General features: G+C 40.9%; 1 protein-coding gene across 1 annotated transcript; it reads left to right on the top strand.

Moving 5' to 3' along the window:
- Positions 1–636: 636 nt before the first annotated feature.
- Positions 637–22,048, top strand: DAPL1 (death associated protein like 1; the record flags this gene model as incomplete). Its single annotated transcript, XM_082630322.1, has 4 exons — positions 637–694; positions 9,508–9,595; positions 13,742–13,802; positions 21,932–22,048. The coding sequence occupies 4 exons, from the start codon at positions 637–639 to the stop codon at positions 22,046–22,048; spliced, it is 324 nt and encodes a 107-aa protein (XP_082486448.1).
- Positions 22,049–22,222: the final 174 nt, after the last annotated feature.

Here is a 22,222-nt window from a genome sequence, read left to right on the forward strand (position 1 = left end):
AATTTATTTAACTATCCCTCTCTGTTTGGGGGTGTTTATGTGGATTCCAATCAATACAAAAAAGAAAATAAAAGAGAGAGAGAAATATATGATTACCATCCCTTGCAGAAATCTCTGTGCACATCCCCAATTTTACTTTCTTAGTATAGATGCTTAAAATTACAGAGACTGAGACAAAGGCATCACACTTTGTTTTATAATTGCCTCCTCAGAAAAACAACTGATGTCTTGAAGCAAAGATCTTGTCTTGCCCTCCTTGTCATGCGAGTATATGACAAAACCTGTCACATTGTAGATGCACCATACAAACTCGATGGATAAATAGCTGGAGAGAAAAAGAATTCCACTGAGCTTGATCCTTTCCCCTTCCTCCTGTGAAAGAAAGAGTCCCCTTAGCTGTCTACCTTTACTTCTCAGACAAAGGGAATATGAAGAAAATTTTCTTCTAAGAGAAAACTTGCCCCCAAAATGTAGGTTCTCAGAAAAGCTAGATGACAAGCCCTGTTGCTGCTCAGCAAAGCCCTTAAGGGACCCCGCCCCCAGCCCATATAAAGCCAGGGTGCAGTGGGGCAGCCGCACTCAGCCTGCAGAGCGCCGGCGCCGGCACTGGCCCTGGCCCTGGCACTGGCACGCGCTATGGCAAGTGAAGTGCAAGTCCGGCTCTCCGCATTGAAAGGGGGGCATCCTCCTGCAGGTAGGCTGCCCACCTGCCCTCTGTCCTGCGGACAGCAAGACCCCTCGGCTGCTGCGGCCCCTCCTTCCACGCAGCGCCTTCCACAGAGGTGCCCCAACAGAGCAGAGGCTCTCAACCTCCCCTTGTTCCTTTAACTTCCTCTAACCTGAGTTCATCCTGTCTTTGATCCTTTTAGGCTTCTGTGTAAAAATCACCTGGGGATTTGTCAGGCCCGGTTGAATTAAAACCTAATTCTATGTGGGAGTACAAGGGATTGGACACTGGTGGAAAGGAGCAGGTGGTGAGCTTGGACCTTCCCTCCCTGGCTGCAGGTTAGCAGCGACCCATTCACACCTGGAAGGTAATTTACTGCCATGGAAACATTCCTCCCTAGAGGTCCCAGCTTTCGGACTCAGTCTCCCAAAGATGCCTGTACATCATCCGACTTCATACCCAGCCAATCCAGCTTCCACACAGAAGAGAGCAAACCAATTTTTCTCTCCCTTCTCAGGCTTTGGGGTCGGGCAGTGTGATCAGTAATGTCTTTTGTCTGTCACCAAGCTGAGGAGCACTTTTTAATAAGGACGCTAGCATAGGAGGGGCTGACTGGAAAAGGTAGCTATTGAGGCATTTTGCAAAGCACCCACAGTTCTTTTCTTTTTGTAAAAAAGGTATGCTATTTATATCAACTCCCTGGAATATGGAAATTAGTTTTATTGTACTTAACAACCATATGTTCATATAGATTGGCTGAGGCATGCAGGCCTATTTGTAGCTGATTTGATGTTCTTTTAACTGCCTTTCTTCTTTTTTCCTTAAGAAATATCTCAACAACTTGACCTCTTTGTTCTTGCCTTTCTCCATTAACAAAATTTATTTACTGGTATCATTCTTTGGCTCCTCTAAGCCAAGGTTATTTCAACCATCTTTGCTGCAGAGGATGATGGCAGGTATAAACTTCACAAAGCATCAAAAACTGACACAAGATTCAGTGGCCTTCTGGTGAGCAGCCCAGCCAAAGTCTGAATTTTTACTACTAATTCTGAGTTTCCACTTCTCAGCACCCTGTCCTGGTCTCCTGTGGCAGACTCCTAACTTTTTATGTTTGTAATTGGATTTAGGAATATTTAACATTATCTATATTTAAAATTAATGATGCTAATTAATGATCAAGAACTATCGATGCAAATTATTAGAAGTTTCTACACAAGGACAAAAGAAAACGCCATCCTCTTCCCGCCACTTCCACCCCAATCCTTCATAAAACAGTTCAGCTAACACTTGATTTGCTAAATGACGTTTATACACAAAGATCACAGGGATAAACTTAACCAAGTGAAAGTTTGAATGAAACCACCAGGAACTTTCTGTCTCCGCCACTAATGATTGCTAATTACTCTGTGTACATAGCACACCATGACGCCATCAAGCATGTCACAATGCCTCTGGCATGACAATTAATTATTATGAACTGTGACACTACAGATAAGAGGTTTGGGATAATTAGAATGGAGATGAAGGAAGACTTTTGCCTCCCCACTGAGAACAAGGGAGCAAAGAAGCCTCATCCTTCAGCTTGTCTCGCTATATATTTTAAGTCTGAACCAGATAGCTACAGTACAAAATTTTATTTATAGAACAAAAATAATTCATTGCCAGAATTCCATTAAATTTCACCTGATTTTTATAGGCAATAGACAGGTCCCTGAAAGTAGGACACAGACATGATGAAAGGTCTGTGAAAGGTCTGACATGGCCTTTGGAATCAGACAGTCCTGGATTTAAACCCTGCTTCCCTTCCACATCTCTGAGCCTCAGTTTTCTCACCTCTAAAGCAGGCGGTAATAAATAACATTGATATTGTAAGGTTGCTGTGACTATTAAAGGAGGTAGATAACCTATGTAAGGTACCCAGCACATGAATGTTAATCCCTGTAAAATGCAGGCCTAGTAAAACACACAGCCATTAAAAGAAATGATTCTCCTCAATTGCAAGACCTCCTGATGTTTGCAGGCTGCATTTGGCACTGCTGCAGTCATCAGAGCAGAAGAAAATTGCAGTGGGAAGGATACATGTGCCTGCTCCATCATGGTTAAAAATGAAACCGCTCCAAAGTCAGCCAGCTGTAACTTTCCCACCTACACAGGGGGTGCTTAGTGGTTTCTCTTTTATGTATATTAATATAATATATTGTACCTCTGTGAATCCTGGCTATAAATTTATGCTGTAAAACAAGACTACATTAAACATGAGGCGGCCTGGGCTCTAGGAAGCTTAGCTTTTCTGCTAAGGATTTTCTGCTGCTTTGATTTGCCTCGCCGTCAGTTTTTAAGAACTCCATTACCTGAACAGCCAAAAATGTGTGAGTAGAAGGTAATCCAAGGAAACCAAGTACATATGTGATGAACCAGAAAAAGCAGCAGTTCATGAGTTTTTGTATATTCCTTGCACTTTAATTTGTTTTAAGGCAAATGAGTCAGAGCCATCAAAGGGGTCACAACTGAGAACCCCTAGAGAGAATCCATTTTCCGGCTCATTAAAGAGAGACGGAAGTTTGGGGAGTGTATCCCCAAGGGTGAAACTACTGCAGAAAATGGGGAGGAAACCATAGCTGCAGAAGGGCTAGTATGGTTTTTTTAAAAAGCAAACACCAGGGCCTCCCTGGTGGCGCAGTGGTTGAGAGTCCGCCTGCCGATGCAGGGGATACGGGTTCGTGCCCCGGTCTGGGAGGATCCCATATGCCGCGGAGCGGCTGGGCCCGTGAGCCATGGCCGCTGGGCCTGCGCGTCCGGAGCCTGTGCTCCGCAACGGGGGAGGCCACAACAGTGAGAGGCCCGCATACCGCAAAAAAAAAAAAAAGCAAACACCAGAGGCTTAATTCTCTCAACTCCAGTCTGCTTATGTCAACTTCTGGGAGTTGATCTGTGAGGTCCAACAGAGAGGTTGCGAGACCCACTACCCCACAGGTCACAGGGACAGGGGTTTGATGACAAGAACAGCTGCTATTCACTCAATCCTGTGTGACTGGCACTGCACAGAGCCTTCTAGACACGGCACCAGTACTGCAGACTGATGATGTACCCTCATCCTTGTTTCACAGAGGAGCAAACTGAAAGTCAGCAAGGTTGGGGGACGTGCCCAATGCCACCTAGCTGGCGAGAAGGGGCAGAGACGTGACAGTAAAGTGGGCCCTGGTCAAGCCCTCTCCCTCTGAAGCCCTCTCTGCTTGCTTTTCCTGATGAGAGTCTTCTGTCTTGACTGACAGTTTAGAATATGCCAGAAACTCAACGGTGAATGCAAAGTAAGCGTTTTGCAAGCATCTAACCTTTTAGTTAAAATCTTCAAATGAACGTTCTAAGTCACAAGGCAGAGTTTGCCCAGACCTTTGTGGTGGTCAGCTTTTTCACACACATTCTCCACTGATTAATGAAGGAAAGAAGCTCAATTTTTCTTTCAGGCTTATCTTTCTTTATCTTGACTACCCTCTACCAAACACTGTGCAAAATGCCTGGAAAATCTGAACTGGAAAATTAGTATATAGCATTCTAAACTCAAGGGTCAACTTTCGAAAAGTTATAAACTACAAAAGCGGCCACAAAATTATAACTCTTACTCAGAGATAGGAAAGCAAAGTTTCATTTTCTCCACATAATGTAGATTTTCTAACAAAACTATCCAAAACATCTCTCTCTTACATTTTTAAATCTCTAGTTCATTTTGTGTATTGAAAGGACCTAAACATGGAATTATGTAAGTGATTACAAATTTTTAAAAATATATTTATTTATTTATTTTTGGCTGTGTTGGGTCTTCGTTGCTGCATGCGGGCTTTCTCTAGTTGCGGCAAGCGGGGGCTACTCTTCTTTGTGGTGTGTGGGCTTCTTATTGCAGTGGCTTCTCGTTGCAGAGCATGGGTTCTAGGCACACGGGCTTCAGTAGTTGTGGCATGCGGGCTCCACAGTTGTGGCTCGCAGGCTCTAGAGTACAGGCTCAGTAGTTGTGGTGCACGGGCTTAGTTGGTCTGAAGCATGTGGATCTTCCCGGACCAGGGCTCGAGCCCATGTCCCCTGCATTGGCAGGCAGATTCTTAACCACTGGGCCACCAGGGAAGTCCTTTACATTCTCTTTACATTTCTTTTGGGATTTGTTTCTCTGAGTACACTATATTCTTTCAAAAGGGAGGGACATGGTAGATTTTCTTTTGTAGGTAGATGGGAAGAGTTAGAATCACAGTAAAGACCTTACAATAAAAATCATCTAGTTCAACTTCTACCACGTTCCCCAAAATCCTTCTAAAATATTCATGGCAGTTACACTTCTTTTCTTTACTTTAACACACTGAGGGACCAGAGATATACTATTGTACTATGTAATCTTCTTCACTTTGATTAACACAGTTATATGTAGCCAGACTCTGCCTTTCTGGAACTTTCATTCTTTGCTTTCCATTCTCTCCTCTGGAAAAACATAAATATAAATAATAATAACTACTAATTATTAAGTGCCTACCATGTGCCAGCTGCTTATGTCACCTCTATTCCCTAGGACAACCTAAATAATCAGTATTATTCCCTTTTGAAGGATGCAGAAACTGAGCCTCAGAGGAGTTTACTTGCCCAAGGTCACAGAGCACAGGAGGGAGTACAGCTGTCTGACCCTAGACAACATTTCCTTACCAGTAAATCATTCCTCCTCCACAAGACAGCCCCTAGACTCCTTGAAGATGGCACCATAAGCTTCCCTTGAGTCTTTGCTTCCTCAGAAGCGATCTTTCCAGTTTGCCCAGTTCCTTGTCTGACACGGCTCCTTCTCCACTCTGGTTGCTCTCATCTAGACATCCTCTAAATTGTCTGTGCTCTTTCAAATGAGTGGCACAGAGCTCAACATTTCAAAGGTCTTCTCACTTTTAACTATTGCTTATTTTAACTATAACGAGTGTGCTTCTATAGTTGGCTATAATAACCAGTGGAAGAAAACGTGCAAAAACAAAAGCATCAGAGAAAACAAAAGAAACACTACTAAGAAAGTAATTACAGCACTCCATGTTTTAAAAGCATTTGTCATAAGGAGGATGAAAGATACTGCTGGGAGAGATAATGAAGGCTCAAGCTCTAGGTCTAGAGCTATTGTGATTTGATTCCTCTTGGTAGAAGAGGCTATGAACCACACCACTCCTCATACAGCGGCACACCCTTCTCAAGCAGTCTTCCAGAAAAAGTCACCCCTTGGTTTATTTCATCTCTGTATTCCAGGGCTATGCAGAAGGTGTTTCCACATTATTTCATTTCTGTTGCTGATTATTTTGTATACCTTTTCTTCATATGTGTGTGTGTGTGTGTGTGTGTGTGTGAATTTAAAGCAGACCATGTATGAAAATAGGATTTTTTTCCTGGACTGTATCTAATATTACAGAATTCTAGTGAGACGCGTTTATAATCAATAAAAAAAACTTGGTGATTCAAAATGACCAAGTGGAGTTTATTCCATGAACACAAGAATGGTTTGATAGTAAAATATTCATTAATATATATTTATAAAATTTTTATCTATTAATATAATTAACCTCATTACGGTGAAAAACCATATTATATACATGATGATAAAAAGGCATTCGATAAAATTCAACATGTGTTTGTAATTTTTTAAGCCCAATGAAACAGTAATAGAAAGATATTTCCTTAATATGATGAAAGAAATATATTTGAATATACATTATATATATATTATAAATATGTGTGTGTGTATATACAACTAAGTATATACATCATACTTAATGGGAAAACACTAAAAGCAATCCATTAAAAATTAGGATGACAAAGATGTCCATCCTCACCACTATTTAATATTATTCTAGAGAAAGTAATATAGTTATTTGCAGATTATATAAATTTTTTTTACCTGGAAAACCTAAGGGAATCAACAAAAATGTGATAAATAATAAGAGAATTCAATAAGATCTGGGTATAAAATCAATGATGTTGGGCTTCCCTGGTGGCACAGTGGTTGAGAGTCCGCCTGCCAATGCAGGGGACACGGGTTCGTGCCCCGGTCCGGGAAGATCCCACATGCCGCGGAGCGGCTGGGCCCGTGAGCCATGGCCGCTGAGCCTGCACGTCCGGAGCCTGTGCTCCGCAACGGGAGAGGCCACAACAGTGAGAGGCCCGCGTACAGCAAAAAAAAAAAAAACCCAAAAAAACAAACAAACAAAAATCAATGATATTAATATAAGAACAACAGTCTGTGAAAGCTATAATGGAAGAATAGACCCTCCCTACAACTACAACAGCAGCAACAAAGAGAAAATACTTAGGGAATAAACTTAACAATAAATGTGTAAGATTTATGTGAACAAGTTACTGAGGGGCCCAAAAGAAAATGTAGAAAATGGAAAAGCATACCATGTTCTTGAACAGAGAGCAACCAGGAATATAAAGATATGCATTTTCCCTTTAAAAATAATCTATAAATCTAAAACAAGACCATTAAAAAACTACCAGCAGGATTTTTTGGAGGGAATTGACAAACTGATTCAAAAGTTCATATGGAAAAATAAATAAGAATAGCTAATAAGGGCCTCTCTGGTGGCGCAGTGGTTGAGAGTCCGCCTGCCGATGCAGGGGATACGGGTTCGTGCCCCGGTCTGGGAGGATCCCATATGCCGCGGAGCGGCTGGGCCCGTGAGCCATGGCCGCTGGGCCTGCGCATCCGGAGCCTGTGCTCCGCAACGGGAGAGGCCACAACAGTGAGAGGCCCGCATACCGCAAAAAGAAAAAAAAAAAAAAAAGAATAGCTAATAAAATTCTGCAAAGAAAATGTAGCAAAGAAAGACTATCAAAATTAAAATATGTTAGGGACTTCCCTGGTGGTCAAGTGGTTAAGACTCTGCACTTCCACTGCAGGGGGCATGGGTTCGATCCCTGGTCAGGGAACTAAGATCCCACATGATGCATGGTGCGGCCAAAAAAAGATTTTTTTTTAATATGTTATAAAGCTACAATCATTAAAATAAAGTTGTAATGGCATATAAACAGAGAGATTAATGGAACAGAAGTCCAACAGGACAAATGGACCAAAAATGTGAACAGTTTATAAAAGAAAATACAACTGGCTTCTGAAACACAGAAATAAGCTCAACTTTTAATAAAATATAAGAAAGGCAATTTACCTTTCTTTTTCTTATTGGTTGATAAAGCCAAACATTTTCTAGTTCTCACTGTTGCTTGAGATATAGGGAAACAATCACTGTCATTGTAACTGGTGAGATTGTAAACTGGTGCAACCACTGTGAAGGGTGACTTGGCAAGATTTAGCAAAATTTCAAATGCACATACTCTTAAGAATTAACAAGATCACTTCTAGGAATTTATCCCATGGATATACTTGCACTTGTGCAAAATTATGTATATGCAAAGGATATTCATTGCAGCATTGTTTGTGATAGCAATGGATTAGAAACATCTAAAATGTCCAGTGGTTGGAAATTGGTTAAGTAAACACAGAATGTTCATATAAAGAAATTTTAAAGCAGATGTTAAAAAGAAAGACATTCTCTCTATATATATATCGATAGGGAACTTACTCCAAAGTACATGACTGAATGAAAAGTATAAACAAACAAGATGTAGAACAATGTATGCTGCCATTTAAAAAAATATATAGGTATGTGTATAGAATGTCTATCGATGAATACATAGGGACTTGTTAACATTAGCAGTATCTAGGGAGATGAACTGGAGGCCTAAAAATAATGGTAGAAGGGAGACTGCAGACCTTTCCATGATTTTTGAATTGTGTGCCTTATGCATGTACTATTACATAATCATAAAAATAAATTAAATAATAATTTTAAAAGAAAAATGATTAAGTCAATTCACGAGGGCATTGAGAAATAGGTTTTCCTATTTTTCACTTTATTGGAGCCAGTTTTAGAAAATTGCCAATCTGACATTTCCATAAAAAGAATTAACAGGTTCAAACAAACCAATGTCCATTTAGCTTTTTCTCATTTGAGCTTGTCAGATTTCAGATGTGCAAATTTCCTGGGAACAGAAAAAAGTATTTGCTTTGACTTGCAATCTGAAGTGGGCTGCTCCTTTTCAAAAGTTGATTTCATCTGACATTGTTCAACACTTGAATTGCTGTTAGGTCATCTGTAGCCTAATTAACACTCATTGATCTCTTGAATGGCAGGATTATTAATGCAGTTTAATTACTCATTAGAACATCTGAGATCCTCCCACATCGGAGGTTTGGGGTCTGGGATGGAAGGTGGGCATCTGGTGGGATCAGAAGCATCTCTCTTGAATTAAATGCCTGTTATCACCACGTGCCCTGACTTTTGGCTCATTCTCCAATCTAGCTTTTGAAAGCTTTGGTTGAAAAAAAATTTTGCAAGCTTTGCACTTTAATCTTGTGGGAAAACAGAAGGGTCACATTGTAATTGTCAGTTGCTGTCATGAAGAATGTAATTGGCTTGATAATAAGAAAAAATGTTTTTCAGTAAAATGCCTAAGGGAACAAATTGTTATCTCCTCCCCAAATCAAAGGTGTAAACACCTCTGCCTTTTTTAGCCTCGGGTCCCCCTCTCCGAACACAGACAAGCAAAAACCTTAGCCCTTCTCTCCTTCCCGCCTTGTTTGCCCAAAATATTTTTTTCTTCTGTTATGCTAGTTCAGGGTACCTTTTGATTATGTTGTTTTAGATTAAAGTTTAGCTCTTCAAAAAGTTCTGAAATTCTTCAAATCTACAATAAATTCATACCTTGAATAACAAAGCAAACTTTCTCTTGCTGCCCTAAATATGACTCCCTTGTTGATGCTTATTTGTTTATAGTGAAAGCTGGAGGAAAGCGAATTTCCAAAAAACAAGAAATTGGCCTCTTGGAGAGACACACCAAGAAAACGGGATTAGAGAAAACAAGGTAGGGGACTGCTTAATTTCTTTTCCTTCTTCATCTTGATTTTTAAGTGACTCTACTGCCAGAAGTCAGAGGCTTTGCTGGATCTTAGGACAAACCAAGGCTCCCTAGGTACTTTCTAACCAGAGTTAGAGGCAGCTGGCATGGTGGGGTGGGTAGGGGTGGGGGACAGCATGGGAGAGGGGGTTAGCTACCCTCTGGAGAACTCTCTCTGCCCATCCTCCTCTTCCCTGCAGCCAGCGCAACTGCCTCCTGCTTAAAAAGCAAGGTACTGAATGTATCCAAACAGGACTCACATCCCTGTATCTTATTTTCACCTTAGCCTTTAAAGTACTGTCCCTAAGCTGGCCCTGTGTTTGTAATATGCTTTCTGCTGAAGCAAATCTGAATTAAAAATAAATGGGCTTTTATTTTAAATTCCTCACTCAATTGTTTAGAAAATAATGGCCACTGTATTTGGCACATCTGGAAGGAATTTGGATACAGAGGTTGTTTTCTCCCTGCTCCTTCCGCAGTAACCTTGACACACTGCACCTTTCTCAGAGCTAAGCAGAGAGTCGTGGGCTGGATCTCATGTACAAATGGCCCAGCCCCTCTACGCCTTGGGTAAGAAAAATAGTGCCTTCAAAAAGAAGTGAACATGTGAAACTAGCTCCTCCAAGTAGAGGTGCTTCAGAGCCTATTTCAGGATGGTTTCCATAGGTGAGCTCATGAGTGATTCAAAAGGAGTGAATTAGAGGATGCTCAGATACATCCTTAAGAGTTAAAATGGTAACAGTCTCAGAAAGAAAGTGTAGAGGGAAATAGGCTATGGAATTTCTCGGGGTTTTTTGTGGGTTTTTTCTTTCTGTATAAAATTACTTTTTAGATCACTTTAAAAGTTTTCTTCTCAATTTCTGGGAAGGAAATTTTTTGAAGATTTTTCTACTTTAAAATGAAATACTCTGGGCTTCCCTGGTGGCACAGTGGTTAAGAATCCTCCTGCCAATGCAGGGGACATGGGTTCGAGCCCTTGTCCGGAAAGATCCCACATGCCGTGGAGCAACTAAGCCCGTGCGCCACAACTACTGAGCCTGCACTCTAGAGCCCCCGAGCCACAACTACTGGAGCCCTCGTGCCTAGAACCCACAAGCCACAACTACTGAAGCCTGTGCGCCACAATTACTGAAGCCCACGTGCCTAGAGTACGTGCTCCACAACAAGAGAAGCCACTGCAATGAGAAGCCCGTGCACCACAATGAAGAGTAGCCCCAGCTCGCCGCAACTAGAGAAAAGCCCACGTGCAGCAAAAAAGACCCAATGAAGACCCAATGCAGCCAAAAATAAAATAAGTAATAATAATAAAAAATAATAAAATAAAAATATAAGAATTAAATTTTTTAAAAATGAAATACTCTATCTAAAATATGTAAAGAACTCATACAATTCAGTAGCAGGAAAGCAAACAAGCCAGTTTAAAACTGGGCAGAAGATTTGAATAGACATTTTTCCAAAGAAGATATACAGATAGCCAACAGGTACATGAAAAGGTGCTCAACATTATTAATCATCAGGGAAATGCAAATCAAAACTACAATGTAATATCACCTTACATCTGTCAGAATGGCTATTAAGAAAAAGTCAAGAAATACCAAGCTGTGTCAAGGACATGGGAAAAAGGGAACCTCTGTGCACTGATAGCTTGTAATACACATTGGTGCAGCCACTGTGGAAAGCAGTATGGAGTTTCCTCAAAACATTACAACTACAACTACCTTGTGATCCAGCAATTCCAATTCTGAGTATTTGTCTGAAGAAAATGAAACCCTAACTTGAAAAGATACATGCACCTCCACATTTATTGCAGCATTATTACAGTAGCCAAGACATGGAAGCAACCCAGGTGTCCATCGACGGGTGAATGGATAAAAAATGTGATACACACACACACATACACATACACACACATACATACACACAGAGGAATACTGTTCAGCCATAAAAAAGAAGGAAATCCTGCCACTTGTAACAATGTGGATGGACACTGAGGGCATTATACTAAGTGAAATAAGTCAGAGAAAGACAGTGCCATATGATCTCTCTTGTATGTGGAATCTAAGAATAAAAATAAACAGGACAGCAACAGCAAAAAATCGAGCTCATAGGTGCAGAGAGCAGATTAGTGGTTGCCAAAGCTGGGGGAAGAGGGGATTGGTGTCTGGGGTAGAAAATGGATGAAAGAGATCAAGAGGCACAAACTTAGAGTTATAAAATAATTAAGCCCTGGGGATGAAATTATAGCATGATGACTATAGTTAATGATACTGTATTGTATATTTGTAAGTTACTAAGAGAGTACACCTTAGAACTTCTCATTATAAGAAAAAACATTTAACTATGTATGGTGAGGGATGTTAACTAGACTTATTGTGGTGCTCATTTTGCAGTATATACAAATATCAAATCATTATGTTTTACACCTGAAACTAATGTAATATTATATGTCAGCTATACCTCAATTTTTTTAAATTTGCCCCTTGGCATTAAGCTTTTGTTCTTCTGAATCAGAAAATACCTATCGCATAATTAAAGCAAAGCTATAAGTCCTCAAGGGTGGGAGTCACATTTATCTCCTGACCCAGCATCTAGGACAGTTCCTAGAACAGAGAAAGCACTCTGTAAATGATGTCACACTGTCATTGAATTGCCAGCTGGTTAACTTCGAAAACCTATCCTGCTACTAAAACCTGACTCAAGTGTAAGCCCTGTTTAGTGTGGCACCGGTAAACATGCCTGGGCCAGGGACTCAGGAGCTAGAGTCATAGCTTGGAAATGACCTTCTAGTTGGCAGCCATGGACAAGTCATCTGTTTCTTTGCACCTCAGCAAAAGGGACTTACTGTTAATTCTAACATCAGGTGAACACTGCAGGAAGAGGAGCTGCCTAGAGAGTCATAAAGTGCTAATTGGAACCCTCTTAAAAAAATTCAGGGCTTCCCTGGTGGCACAGTGGTTGAGAGTCCACCTGCCGATGCAGGGGACACGGGTTCGTGCCCCGGTCCGGGAAGATCCCACATGCAGCGGAGCGGCTGGGCCCGTGGGCCATGGCCGCTGAGCCTGCGCGTCCGGAGCCTGTGCTCCGCAACGGGAGAGGCCGCAACAGTGAGAGGCCCGCGTACCGCAAAAAAAAAAAAAAATTCAATTGTTTTCTAATAGTCATTAAAAGATGGGAATTGGACCACTACAGAACTTAAAACAGCAGAAAAATAGCTCTCTTGTCCTGTTTACCAGGGATAGATATAGGTATGTGGAAGCTGAATCTTATAGAATTGGAGGACCATTTTAAGGAAAAATAATACAAAATTACAAATATGAAATGGCTAGGGCCCCTCCCAGGGCTTCGAAAGGAGACTGGGCAGTAAGGAGGCCCTGAAGCTTCCCTAGCTCCCCCATGAGTCACCTCTGCTCTTTATATCTGCTTTGTGAGTGTTTGCATGGACAGGATTTCCTCCTTTTTGTGGACAAACACCTCCTTATATCTTCTAGGAGAATAGCTTTTGAAAAATATAGTGTAGAAAATAAATTTCTAAGCATCACATCTGTGTCCATAACCCAATACCTTCTACTAACCAACACAAACCATCCAGAAAAAAGTATGCCAAGCGCAGAGTTACCTTCAAGAAATTGCACTGCAAACTCAGTCCTGATTGAAACTCTCCTAGCAAATAACTTGGCCCGAGAAAAGAAGCCAGACACAAAAAAGTACCTGCTGTATGGTACATTTTATGATATACAAATAAAGTCAAAACTAATATATGGGGCTGTAAGTCAGGGTAGTGATTATTCTTAGGGGCAACGGGTTTGACTAGTGTTACAAGTTTGTGAATGTTCACCAGCCTATACGTTGATAATATGTGCACCTTTCTGCATGTAAGCTGTACTTTGATGAAAAGCTTAAAAATATTAATTATGATAAGTTGGCCTGCAAAGCTTGTTGTAGTACATGGGCATACAGAGTAGGACTTTTTTTATTTTTATTTTTTTGTCTTCCAGGGGTAGCCAAGCAGAATGAAAGCTTAAAGGCCAAGTAGAAAACCCTCTATAAAAATGGTTTAGCCTTTTTAGTGGGAAAGTTTCCATTTCTATGTGAAGTTTCTTTTCATCTTCACAGTGCCATTGCAAATGCTGCCAAAATACAGACGATGGATGCCCTGAACCATACGCTGGAGAAGGTGAGTCATGGGTGAGGTGCATCACGTGATGCTCCCAGCCAGTATTCACCCAGCCACACAGCTGATCAGGCTGCATGGGTGAATGAGCTGATGACCACTGGGGTGTTTTCCAGCTCAGAGGTTTGATGTCCTTGTGAAAGAATCTGCTCTCAGTTCAAGGAACACGAAGTGGTTTTGATGAGAAAAGCTGATGCTCCCAAATTCCTAGTGTCTGTTTAATAAATCATTTCAAAAATAAGATAGTAAATTAAGCAAGAATCATGATGCCAAATTGGCAGAACTTGACGTTGCCATCCCAAATATTTATTGGAAACGTTGGCCTGTTGTTATAAAAAAAGGCAGCCTGTGTATTGGGAATTCAGCCCTTTTTGAACTTCCTCCCCACCACTGCACTCCCAACAGGAAATGTTTGATTTGAGGCCAGGGTGGGTGGTGGAGGTTTGCCCATTTGGGGGCTGGAGGAAGCCTGGGCACTGGCTGGCTTTATCTAGTAAAGTCTATTTATGAAGGTGGTTGACCATTGCTATTTTTATTTCCGTATCTTGAATTCTTTCTGAGTAGCTCAGGAAACTCAGAAAATTCTTCCCACGTAGACAGTGGTTTAGTTTTGGATTCAATCGTTTGTTTTTGAATGTTGTGAATGAGCTGAGTGAGGGTCCTTATTCTACTTCTAGGGGGCGGGTGCATTGAACTCAGGCATTGAAGGACCACTCTTCCTGCTGCCCCCATATTTATTAAGAGACAGGACTGGGTGGGTGTCCTTTGCAGAGGGAAGACTTGTTGTTATTACCAAAATCAGGGGTCTGAAAAAGATTAGAGTAGAAACTGTGCGGCTAGCCTTCTGAGACCCATTTGGCACTGGCTTCTCCATTTGCTACCTCTAAGGTCTAGAGCAAGTTACTGATCCTGTGCCTCTGATTCGTCATTTGTAAAATGAAGATAAGCAAGAGGATATATATACTTCAGATGGCTGTTGAGTGGAATCAGTGAGGTTCACACACAGGAAGTTCTTAGAACAGTGCCGGACACAGAGCAACCTGCCTGCACTTTCTGCTCTAATTAGTAACATCTGTTTCATGGCAATGAAAAGAAAAGGTGTGTCTGAAGCCCATGAGGCAAGTAGTGTCAGGCAAGATCTTAATGATAGACGAAAGCTACAGAGCCTTCTCACATAGGGGGGCTTGGTTCTCCCATCAGATAGATCGGAAGCGGGGCGGTCATAAGTGACTCTTTGCCTTCCTGGCTTTAGAAGAAGGGCAGGGATGGATGATGACCTGCCACGCACATTCTCCGGCCCCTGCCCACTAAACGCTTCTTCCTCAGGGGCAATAGAATGTCCACAGTAAGTAGAGCTAAGTGAAATAGATATATTCCTCTAGAATATATGTGAACCCAAAATAAAATGTTTAAAGAGAGTGGTCAGTAAAGGTTGATTATGCTGTACTTTAGGTATGATGCCAGAGCCTTTATTGTTTTTTATAGACACATGTGCATACGTCTATGACATAAAGGGTTCTTTCCCTTTCAGTTAAAAATATCACTTCTGAATTTCAAAGATAAACAGAAGAATCAAATAACAACAACAATAAGTTGTATTTAGAAATCATAAGAAAATATTGAGTTGGTGTGCTGTTACAAATATTTTTAACAGCAATTATATCTTTTTTTTTTTTTAAAGCCCTTTAACACTTAGCTCCACGTCTACTGGCGTAGGTCTGTGGCTAAGACTGCATAGATTACTGGTTAGAACAGGTTCTGGCATTCTGGCGTCAGATATCAGGTGCCTGGGTCCTATGCCGACTCTGTCACTTGCTAGCTGTGTGTCTTTGGGCAGGTTTCTTCACTTCTCTGTGCTTCTGTTTCCTCACCTGTAAATGAGAATGTGGTTTATAGTACCCACTTCACAAAGATGTTGTGAGAATAAAATGAAGGTATAGAACATGTGCAATGGACCCAGCACAGAACCAGACACAGTTAGCCCGCAGTAAGTGTTAGCTTCTATTCCCAGGGAGATGTCCTACAGGGCATCACTTGGAATCCAGGCAAAGGATAAGAGACCAGCAATAAAATCAAGTCCCAAGACTACCATAAGTCACTGTCTTGAATATGGAAGTTAGTGGGATCCACATGGTCCCTTACAGCTAAGAAAAATCTTCCCTGAATCCATAATTCAAACTGAAGCATAATAGTATTTCATAATAAAAAAGGTCAACCTGGGGTGGAAAGACCAATGCCTTTTAAGAAATAGATCTGCTGAGATCAGTGGTTGCCAGAGAGTGGGAGGAGGGGTTGACCACAAAGTGACAGGAGGGTATTTTGGGGGGTAAAGGAACGGTTCTATATCTTGACTGAGGTGGTGGTCACAGATGGTATGCACTTGTGAAAACCCATAGAACTAAACACTAAAGAGGGTACCTATCTTACTGTAGATAAATTATACCTTAATTTTTTAATGAAAAAAATGCATAACTAGCAGCAACGAAGACCCAACGCAGCCGAAGATAAATAAATTTAATTTAAAAGAAAGAAATGCATAACTATACAGCCTAATATAAAAAAATAAGACATATAAAATATAGAGATTTAGGGTTTCCCTGGTAGCTCAGTGGTTAAGAATCCACCTGCCAATGCAGGGGACACAGGCTCGAGCCCTGGCCCCGGAAGATCCCACATGCCACGGAGCAACTAAGCCCATGCACCACAGCTACTGAGCCTGTGCTCTGGAGCACACTAGCCACAACTACTGAGCCCGCATGCCACAGCTACTGAAGCCTGTGCGCTCTAGGGCCCGTGCTCCACAACAAGAGAAGCCACCGCAATGAGAAGCCCACGCACGACAAGGAAGAGGAGCACCTGCTCTCCACAACTAGAGAAAGCCCCTTGCACAGCAACGAAGACCCAGCACAGCCAAAAATAAATAAAATAAATTTATTTTTTTAAAAAGAGAGAGAGAGAGAAATCTGATGTTAAATGTTCATCTGCATTACAATGATTTTCCCAACAATATATATTGTCATGAAGATCTAACAATATACAACTGGCCAGAAGAAATATAGTAGCAGAAATGAGGGTCATAGCCTCTGCATTTATTAACATTCCTTCATGCCCTCAGCTAGAATTATGGCTAGTTCCTAGAACCCATGTTAATTCTCATACCAGTTTAAGAACTTAAGAGTCCAAAACAGTGAGAGTTATAGCCCTATTCATAGGAGCTCAGCAACCATTCAATCATGGCAGGAAATTTCTATCCATGTGCCAATCATGTCTGGATACGCTACTTTAAAGCCAACCTAGGGTTTAAGATTTGGGAGATTGGAAAACAATTCCCAAGAGGTTGGAATTGTACAAATCTAAGTGGGAAGCAGCCTAAAATTTTCCCTCCCACTCTTTCCCCTACTCATCTCCACACAGACTTCACTCCCCACTACCTTTCTAGGTAGGTAGGACACTCCCTTCTTCTCTAGTCAGTCTTTCCCACCTCTTCCAGCCCTAAATACTGAGAGAATTCATGTTGCCCACTGACAGGCCACATCATGTGTTTATTCCTGCAGAAGAGGGGTTGTGTAACCCCAAAGCTCTCTAAGATAAAAATCTGGGAGACCTGGTCTTAGACCAAGTTCCATCTACCCCTTAGAGTCACGTAGCTCCCATGAGATCTACGATTGCTCTTTTACTTAATTATTTTAAGGCAAGGAATGAGAGAAAATGATACTGTCAAATATATTCATTCTCTGGATAGTTACAGAAGTTAAGTTTGGCAATAGTTGTGAAGCTTCTCCCAACATAAAAGTATCCAGTCAAACCATTAGTAACAGGGGTTGGGTTATAGTGCAGACGGGGGTGGAATGTGAAGCCTAGTTAAATTGGGGCCACTTTTTCAAGCTGCCAGCTATGTCACCAGGCCCAAAGTTAGTGAGATGTATGTGAAATGGGATCCTGGGGGAAAGAAAACTATCAAAGGCATCTGCAAATCTAAAAAGGTTTCTCTTGTTCTGTGTAGGAGATCCTTGAATTTCATTGACTCAAGCTGAATGTTTTGTTTTAAGCACTTTGCTTAACGGGGTGTGGAAATCTAAGTGCCAACATTCAAGTTGGAAGTTAACACCCTTCAAAGATGAATGGAAGAGCTGCCAGTCTGCTAATACCACCTGACTTCAGGCTCTAAAACAAAACCTGCCACTGACTTTTTAATTTCTAGAATTTCTTTCATAGCTCTAATCATAAAGACTTTTACCATACTTCTTTGACTTTTTCTCTGAAACGAAAAATGTAGGCTCTGAGGTCACAACTACCCAAGATGAAGGTAAATTCTCAATGTGGAAGTTTCTATTGATCTGCTTTTCAAGTTCAATATCTTGCCCCTTATGGGATGGAGCCACAGGCAGGAAGAATCCTTACACATATCCTTCTTTCTCTTGTGGGGTTAACCTAGATTCTTTTACCCTAATGAGTCAGACAAACACCTTTTATTCTACAAACCCTATCATTTTACAAAGATTAATGATGAAAAATCCAAAGTGTCGCCAAAGTTAAGATGTCAGACTAAAGCACAGGTTGTAGGTTAGAAAGCTATTCCTACTTATTTCTAGTCTGGACTTGAATATAAAATGTTCCTATCTCCATTGGTTTAAAATCTACAGGAAAGAATCAGGGCATTTAATGATTGACTATTATTTACAGTTCTATCATCTGAAGGTAGACCCTTTATAGACTCTCCACCCACAACCCCCAAGTCTTTCTATATTAGGATGCTCCTGATTGAGGGGGTGGGGTATTTGAGAAAGAGAACTTGACTCTCTGGTTGTATCTTCACCTGTCCCTATAAAGCCCTTATCCTCCGCAATTTGTACATTTGTAATTTAATAATTATGGGCAGTTTATTTAAGGCTGTTATCCTTGCCGGAATTGTTTCCACTATTTTCTTAATCCTGTTGATTTTCTTCCCCCTAAATTTTGCCAGACCAGTTCACAGATGGCCAACAGCCCCCAGCGGCAGTCTCCCATTCATTCTGATCTGTGGCATTCCTCTTTTGAGACGCAGTTGAGCAGAGCTTTTACAACCTCAGTTAAATGCCTTAGTTGAAAGGTAGCCCCTAACCCTTGTGCATTCCTGGTGAGAATGTAAAATGGTGTAGCCACTATAAAAAACAATATGGCAGTTTCTCAAAAAATTAAATATTGAATTACTGTGTGATCTAACAATTTTACTTCTGAATATATAGCCAAAAGAATTAAAAGCAGAAATTTGAAGAGATATTTGTGCAACAGTATTCATAGCAACATTATTCACAATAGTTAAAAGATGGAAGCCACCCAAGTGTCCATCAGCATATGAATGGATAAACAAAATGTGGTCTATACACATGCAATGGACTATTATTCAACCTTAAAAAGGAAGGAAATTCTGACACATACTACAACGTGGATAAATCTTGAAGACATTATGTTAAATGAAATCAGCCAGACACAAAAGGACAAGTATTACATGCTTTCACATTTATGAGATACATGAAGTAGTCAAATTCATAGAGAGAGAAGGTAGAATGGTGGTTACTAAAGGCTGGCAGAGGAGGTAATGAGGAATTATTCTTTAATGGGTACAGAGTTTCAGTTTGGTATGATGAAAAAGTTCTGGAGATGGATGGTAGTGATGGCTATACAACAGTGTAAGTGTATGTATTGCTGCTAACCTGTATATTTAAAAATTGTTGAAATGGTAAATTTTATGTTATATGTATTTTATCACAATTTTTTAAATGATCAAAAAATGTAGCCCCTGAATTGTGGAGATAACCCTGGAAATGATCAAATAATGAGTTAGTGCCAAATTAAGCAATAAGTGTGTTCTCACACCGTTCTCCTCTCCCCTTTCCTTTCCCACCTCCACCCATCATCACTCTGACACCTTAAGAGCAGCAATCAACATTGTGGTTTTCTCTCTTCTTTCTCACCTTGTCACCTTGGCTAATTGCCCAGATTTCTGTTATATCAGAATTATTTGTTCATTTCCTTTCTCACTCCCCTTTACCTTACATTTGACTTTAAGTAACTTGCCAAGTAGGTCTTCCTACCTGTAATCTCTTGAATGTGATTTAGAGCTAACCTGAAATAATCCATCTGTTTTACTTGACACTAAAGACACCTAGTCTGGAAGAAAACTACTGGAGTCAGTGACCTCTTAAGTTTCCTTCTGGTTCTAACGTTAAAAGAAAAGCAAGGGGCTTCTCTGGTGGCGCAGTGGTTGAGAGTTCGCCTGCCGATGCAGGGCACACGGGTTCGTGTCCCGGTCCAGGAAGATCCCACATGCCGCGGAGCGGCTGGGCCCGTGAGCCATGACTGCTGAGCCTGTGTGTCCAGAGCCTGTGTTCCACAACGGGAGAGGCCACAACAGTGAGAGGCCCAAAAAAAGAAAAGCAAAACAAAACACTCTGCCCTTATCACACTATAAAATGTATGTCATGTGGCCCAATGATAACTGATCTGACAAAAAAATAAATCAGCAGCTCTTTTATTGGATTGTAAAGTAATACTTATAACCAATACCTCAATTGCATTTCTTCCTTTCTACTAGAATGCCAGCATAGACCGTCCTTGGGTTTAATTATTACATAACTTTTACCTTTTCACTGTAAAAGAAAACTTTTAGAGAAACAAAGGCAAAGTAAAGAAAAAGACTAGGAATTGCCCATAATTCTACCCCTCAGAGATAATCATTGTTAACACTTCAGTGTATATTCTTCCAGTATGTTTAATTTTTTTTAAGACCAAGAAGAAAGAACTTTCTGGAGCCAAGTTTCACATGAAAGGGAATGCTGTGTGCTCAGAGCTCAGGGACATTTGAGAAGTGATGTAAGGCACATATGTTTTCCCTGGCTTAGAAGAGCCCAAACAAACCATAAACAGTGTGATGTTTGGGGTCATGAACAGTTTATCTCCCCTTTTATTTGAGTGTCAAGGCAAGGGCATCTAAGTTCAATAGTGATAAGTTAAATTCCTAGTGAGCTGAGGCATCCCTTCCTTGCTGGCTAGGGAAGGTGTTCTTAGGTACCTTTATATTGAATCAGTGGGCTTGAAAACCAAGAGCTGGAATGGAACCAAAAGGCCTCTGGGTCCAAATTCTCCTCCTAGGAAAACTATTCCTGAAAGACTTGCAGCATTGGGCATCCTTTCCATCTTAAGCTGTCCTTAATGTAAATTCCATAAGGTCTCTTGGTTTCATACGAGATTCCTCTTACTGTCGAAGTCTCAGTCTGTGTTAATTTAAATCTATTTAAGCTCATTTCCTCATAGATGTCTTCTGCAGAGATGACTAGTGAGAACTTTTGTTACCTGAAACTAATAAGTCATTCCTCAGCCTTCTCTTTACCAGACTGTTTATTTGAACCTTATAAAATGGCCAATTTCACATACTTCAACCTAAAACACCCCTAACTCTTCCTAACTTATTTCAGAGGTTCTTTATTTCTGATCTTCTGACATCTGAGGTGTTCTTCCTCCCCACCTCAGGACCTTCTTCAATGTCCCCATAGCCTTCTTAGCATATAGTGTTCCATATATGCATAGTAGTGCCAGAATAATTTCTAATATTGGAGGACTGATGAAGATATTTCTACCTTTAAAAATGTCACTTCAGGGCTTCCCTGGTGGCGCAGTGGTTGAGGGTCTGCCTGCCGATGCAGGGGACACGGGTTCATGCCCCGGTCCAGGAAGATCCCACATGCCGCGGAGCAGCTGGGCCCGTGAGCCATGGCCCTGAGCCTGCGTGTCCGGAGCCTGTGCTCCGCAATGGGAGAGGCCACAACAGTGAGAGGCCCACGTACCAAAAAAAAAAAAAAAAAAAAGTCACTTCAAAACATATATATATATATATATAATTTATATAATTATCTTATATATAATATATTTTATAATTTAAAAAAATTAGAAACACACTAATGAGGGAAAACCCAGGTTAACAAGTATATCCATGGATACAGAGCTAGAGGTGGTACGGAAAAAAGAGATACTATCAAAGAAGTAAACAAAACTGTGAAATTCCTCTGAGCAGCTGTTTTGTTTTCTACTACTTTAATACTTTATGACCAAAAAGATCCAATATGCTCATTTTTTTCTTTCCTCCTCACCTTTAGCTCAGCCATAAATTTCCAGCAATAATGCACATGGCACATGAAAAACCCAGACCTGCTCTGGAGAAGGTCACTCCACTGAAAAGGATCTACATTATTCAACAGCCTCGAAAATGTTAAGCTGGGATGTAAAACACAGCCGTCTAGCCAACTGCCTCTAATATCTGAGAGTTTAGCAAAAAGGACCAACTTTCCACAGGCCTAGTGCACTTTCTTGGTAAATAAAACAGCTTTTATATCTTCTCTTCTGACTTTAGGTAATAAAGCATCCAAAATTGCAAATCCATTTCATTC

This window comes from Mesoplodon mirus (assembly GCF_964341445.2).
Source record: "Mesoplodon mirus genome assembly, chromosome: 8".
NCBI lineage: Eukaryota > Metazoa > Chordata > Mammalia > Artiodactyla > Ziphiidae > Mesoplodon > Mesoplodon mirus.